This window comes from Triticum dicoccoides, chromosome 4A (genome assembly GCF_002162155.2).
Source record: "Triticum dicoccoides isolate Atlit2015 ecotype Zavitan chromosome 4A, WEW_v2.0, whole genome shotgun sequence".
Classification (NCBI taxonomy): Eukaryota; Viridiplantae; Streptophyta; class Magnoliopsida; order Poales; family Poaceae; genus Triticum; species Triticum dicoccoides.
In genome coordinates, this window is record NC_041386.1 from 114,569,464 (window position 1) to 114,574,077 (window position 4,614).

Consider the following 4,614-nt stretch of genomic DNA (forward strand, 5'->3'; position numbering starts at 1 on the left):
GCTTTCTCTTCAGGTGGTTCATCTGATGTTGATTTAAATGATCTGATTTCTGAGTTAATTGTTATGCAGTCAACTTTGCCCGATAGAACAATGTCTGCTATGGAGATTTGAGTTTGCAAGGGAAGCAGATTGTTATCCAAATATTGCTATTGCATATCGGATTTTCTTTACTATGCCTGTTACTGTGGCATCAGCTGAAAGAAGTTTTTCGAAGTTGAAATTGTTGAAGAACTACTTGAGATCTACAATGTCGCAAGAGAGGTTAAATGGCTTGGCAACTTTATGCATCGAGAAAATTTTGGTTGATGAAATTGACATTGATACTATCGTTAGTGATTTTGCATCTCAGAACGTTAGAAGAAAATTTTGAAGGTAATATGTAATACATATTTGATATGCACAATCATTTTGGACGCTCTTAATTAGTTCTTTGATAGAAATTATATGTATATATGATGGTTATTAATTAGGCATTTATATTAAGGGCCCCGAAAGGCCTCGGATTGTAGTTTCACCCCGGGCCCCCAAAATCTCAGGACCGGCCCTGAATAGAAGATTCACACGCGAGCAAGCCGAAAAGTAGACACCAGACAGACGACGCAACATGGTGCGTGTGCAATAAAACAACCTACAATCAAGATTTGCACGACATTTCAAGCAAACAAATGGAAAAGGTGAAAAGAGTTCTTGACTTTAAAACAAATAAATAAAAAATAGAAAAAAGGGGGTCAAACCCAATTGCAAATTCCTTAGACCTTGCGTCACTCACTAATGGAAGAAGTTAATATTTATTTTTGAGGAACTAAGCGGAAGAGATTAACAGATAGCGTTACTAGACTGCCAAATAACATAAAGAAGTCCAGGTTTGCATGGTACTCGTATATAATATAATCATGAGAATAAAACTAGAGCCTGTATTTATCGATGAAGCTAGATATATATCCGTAGGAGCTTAATAATACTCTTTTTGCCAGTGAAGTTATTCTAGGCTTCTAGTACGTAGCTAGCTAGCATTGCAAATTTGTCATAGAAGGACGCGGGGACGATTATCTGGTCGTGTCCCGTACCGCTCATCTACATATAGACTCTAACCAACGTAACCTTCTTCAGTTGAGCTACAGGGCAGCGAACCAAGCACCCCCCACGTCGGCGTGCGCGCGGCCGTGGTCACTCTCACGCGCGGCGCCGGACACGAGGCTCACGACGGCCGGCGACAGCGGGGCCACGCAGAGGCCACGCCGGCGCAGGCCCGTCGCGGGCTCTTCTCCGGCATCCCGCGACGACGACGGCGGCGAGGAGGATCCGCTCTCTCCAGGGTAGGGCGCGGCCAGGATCTGCGGCAAGAGACAGGAAAAATGCACCGGTGAGACACTGCGTGTGACATGCAGAAATGACGAGACACTCAGGCGCCGGTTGACGATGCGGGTCTAGCGCGCGCAGTCACCTGGATTTGGTCGTGAAGGTTCCTGATGCAGGCGGCGGCCTCGTGGAGAACCGACGCGGTGTCCGTCTGCAACATGTGCATGGATCGATCGTGTTCAGGAGCGGCTTCAGTTCAGGCCACTTCATGGAGAGCGAGCCAAGAAAACTGTAGCATGCACATTTGTTTTACCTTGCCGTAGGGGGAGACCAGCTGCTGCAGCGCGGTGATCTTGTCACCCAGCTTCTGGCTCCTCTTGCACGGCGCCTGCATGGATGCAACTGCTTTGTCAAAATCGTTTTGTTCCGTGCAGATGATCAAGCTAGTGTCACTTCGAGTGTACTACTATCTGACAGACACACGGCCCTGTTATGAATCCAGCAGATAAAAAAAGGGAGAAGGCAAACGCGACGTCACCTTGGCAGCTGCTGTAGTATTTCTTGGCTTTGCGCTGCTGCCCTGCAGCCGGCTGTCCGTCGTCGTTGTCTTGCGCCTCTTGGAGCCACTGAAGCTGCTTCCGTCACAGACCATCGTCTCGCTCTCGCCGCCTGCTGCCGTCCATCTCACAGGATGCTGACAGAAAAACAAACACCCCAACAGACGTAAACACCACATCACCTTCGGTTTTTGTATCTTCAGATCGATCGATCACGGGATTAGAAGATGGCAGTGATAACAATAGAGTAAAGAGCAGTACGGTAGCAGCAGTAGGTGGCTGGGTCTGGGCGTAGCCGAAGTGCATGAACGCAGCAGGCCTGCCATCGCCGCCGTAGGCAGAACCGTCTCCCATTCCTAGGTTCATCGGCGAGCAGTGAGATCAGATCAGAAACAAGTGAGCAAAGAGAAAACCCCAACTGTATGTACACGAAGTAAATAAGGACGTACCGAAATAGCTCTCGGAGCTGCGCGTGGCGAAGAGAGCCGGCGCCGGAAGGCTCTGAAGCGACGACATGTGGTGGCAGAGATGGCCGTAGTCGGCGGCGAGCCTGCTTCTGCTCACGGGGAAGGGACAACTCCTTGAGACACTTGACGTGGGAAACTAGTGACATCGAGACCAAATGGTTTGACAACTTACATTCCGTCAAAACCCGCGGATCCGGGCGCCGAATTAGAGGACTCACATTTCACTGCAATTGAAATCAGAACATGATTTCAGAGGGATCATCGTAGAGAGTTGCGTGGCAGGGGGGACAGAAATGTACCGTAGTCGTCGCTGAAGGGCAGCAAGAGAGAGGACGGCGCAGAGCAGTTCCACATTGTAGTTGCGATCAGACCCGATCTACCAGCAGCTCACAGGATTTCATCACCTGGAACGGAAACGACGACACATTCAGTTCCGAAAAGAAGAGTCGAGACAAGAACCACACGGCACGAGAGATTCCAACTTTTTTGCTGGTGATCTACAGCTCGAGGACACGAACTTCCGGCAGAAAGGAGTAGCAATATGAACGACACGGTAATTCACCAGACAAAATATTAAAAAAAACTCGATTACAAGATTCAGAAACCGCACGAGAAGTGGAAGAGGAAGAAAGAAGAAGATTCAGAATCCACCACCACAACAAGATGAAGAAAACAGTAGTGGTAATAAACAACCTGCTCATCATCGTCGCTCAGCAATGCACAAGGAAAGGAAGAAGGATGAAACCGTAAGGCTCATGGGTAGAAGAAAAGAGAAGAGGAGAGAAGCCGCTCTGCTACAAGTTCAGTCCAACTACTCCGCTAGTTAAGTAGTAATCCGAGGTGCACCTATATAAAAATAAATGCGTGGGCTGTTTTTGCCTTCCCCTCTTCGTCTCCTGCCGTTTTCACTCTTCTTCTGGAATTGCAGTAGTAGTAGCACGTAGGTTGCCAAAATAAACACGTGAGAGAGAGAGGAGAGAGACGCCAAGGAAATCAAAGGAGCGCACGGGAAGACGGGATGGAGAAGGCCATTATACCTCATCATCCTTAAATAGCAGGGCCACCACCCCTCCCGTAAGTAAGGTGGTGTTTGGTTCTCTTGTCCTAAGACTTTTTCTAATCCCAATTAAAAAGTCCCTAATGCCTAAAAAGTCTCTTTCTGTTTGTTTCCAGAGACTAAAAAGTCCCTAGTCCCTTTCTAGAGATTATTAAATGACCATGTTGCCCCCTAATATATAGAAAAATAACAATCACACAATACCATGGGATGGCGGACCAATGAGTGCATGGAGGGGCATTGTTGGAAAAGTTCCAAAAAGACTCTCTTTGAGAGTCTTCTTCATTTAGTCTCAAATGCCTAGTTTAGTCTCTAAAAAGTCTCCCCCTGGTAAAAAAGTAAAAAAGTCTTTAAGAGGGACTTTTTCTAGTCTCTACATAAAAAAATCCCTGAAAACAAACACCCCTAAATCCAAGCCCCGGCCATTCAAGCCACATACTAGTAGTAACATGCATTGACTTATTACACGCAGATGTCATTAGTACTGGCATGATGATTGGGTCAAGGCTGATCTGATCCAATCACCTGCTGCAAATGCGTTACCGGTTCTCTTGGTATTCTATCATCTACTGCTACCGGGCCAGCTTCGCGGCTTTGGCATTGGCAGTAGTACCATGTAGTGCTAGAAAACGAGATTTTTTTGGCGCAGGGCGCTTGTCCTGCCGTCGTGACGGCTGACGAGTGTCGGGACGCTGGTCCGTGTCCGGTTGACCGCTGCCCCAACTCCTCATCAAGAGTTGAGTTTCTTTATCGTGTCAGGGTCAGTTCGAGGCAGCGGCACAGTGTTTTTTATGGCGGCCGAGCTGATTGTTTAAGCTGCGTCCTGAGACCGAGCCGCGGGGCATGGCCGGCCGCCCCATTGTTTAAGCTGGGTCGCATCTCATCGCGTCGCGTTTCAGTTTGAGCTGAGCTGCGATGGCCTGGCTAACTTGTTTTCATGAGACAGACATCACAGCTCACTGTGCGCCAAAACAGCAGCCGATCGCAGCTTTCTTCGCGACAAGGTTGCTTGTGAAGTTTCCCTAAAAAAAAAAAGAGGTTGCTTGTGAAGTTTCAACGGCTGGAATCAGCGGAGCGTCCAAGCAGAGCAGATCGATTGGAAGACAGACACAATCAGCTCGCTGTAAAAGAAAACTATCTAGGGCACCTCTAGATGTGCCCTGCTTATTGTACATCTAAGTGGCTCAATCAAGTTAGAAAGAAAAAGAAAAAATACAAAAAAAATATGGTTGCA

General features: G+C 47.7%; 1 protein-coding gene across 1 annotated transcript; it reads right to left on the minus strand.

The window, feature by feature from the left end:
* Positions 1-1,115: 1,115 nt before the first annotated feature.
* LOC119283443 (transcription factor bHLH123-like) lies at positions 1,116-3,117 on the minus strand. The gene is made up of 9 exons (XM_037562995.1): positions 3,017-3,117; positions 2,623-2,727; positions 2,496-2,547; positions 2,306-2,412; positions 2,118-2,212; positions 1,838-1,993; positions 1,613-1,687; positions 1,445-1,510; positions 1,116-1,334 (listed from the first exon to the last, which is right to left on the minus strand). The coding sequence occupies exons 2-9, from the start codon at positions 2,675-2,677 to the stop codon at positions 1,116-1,118; spliced, it is 825 nt and encodes a 274-aa protein (XP_037418892.1). The 5' UTR covers positions 2,678-2,727; positions 3,017-3,117.
* Between the last annotated feature and the right edge of the window lie 1,497 nt (positions 3,118-4,614).

What these genes read in the sequence shown, in the direction of transcription:
- LOC119283443 (XM_037562995.1), bottom strand. Translation starts at nt 2,677, where the DNA reads ATGTGGAACTGCTCTGCGCCGTCCTCTCTCTTGCTGCCCTTCAGCGAC. An exon ending in GCCCTTCAGCGACGACTACG is followed by an intron (nt 2,548 to 2,622) that starts GTACATTTCTGT and finishes TTTCAATTGCAG; the next exon opens with TGAAATGTGAGTCCTCTAAT. An exon ending in ACCTTCACGACCAAATCCAG is followed by an intron (nt 1,335 to 1,444) that starts GTGACTGCGCGC and finishes CTCTTGCCGCAG; the next exon opens with ATCCTGGCCGCGCCCTACCC.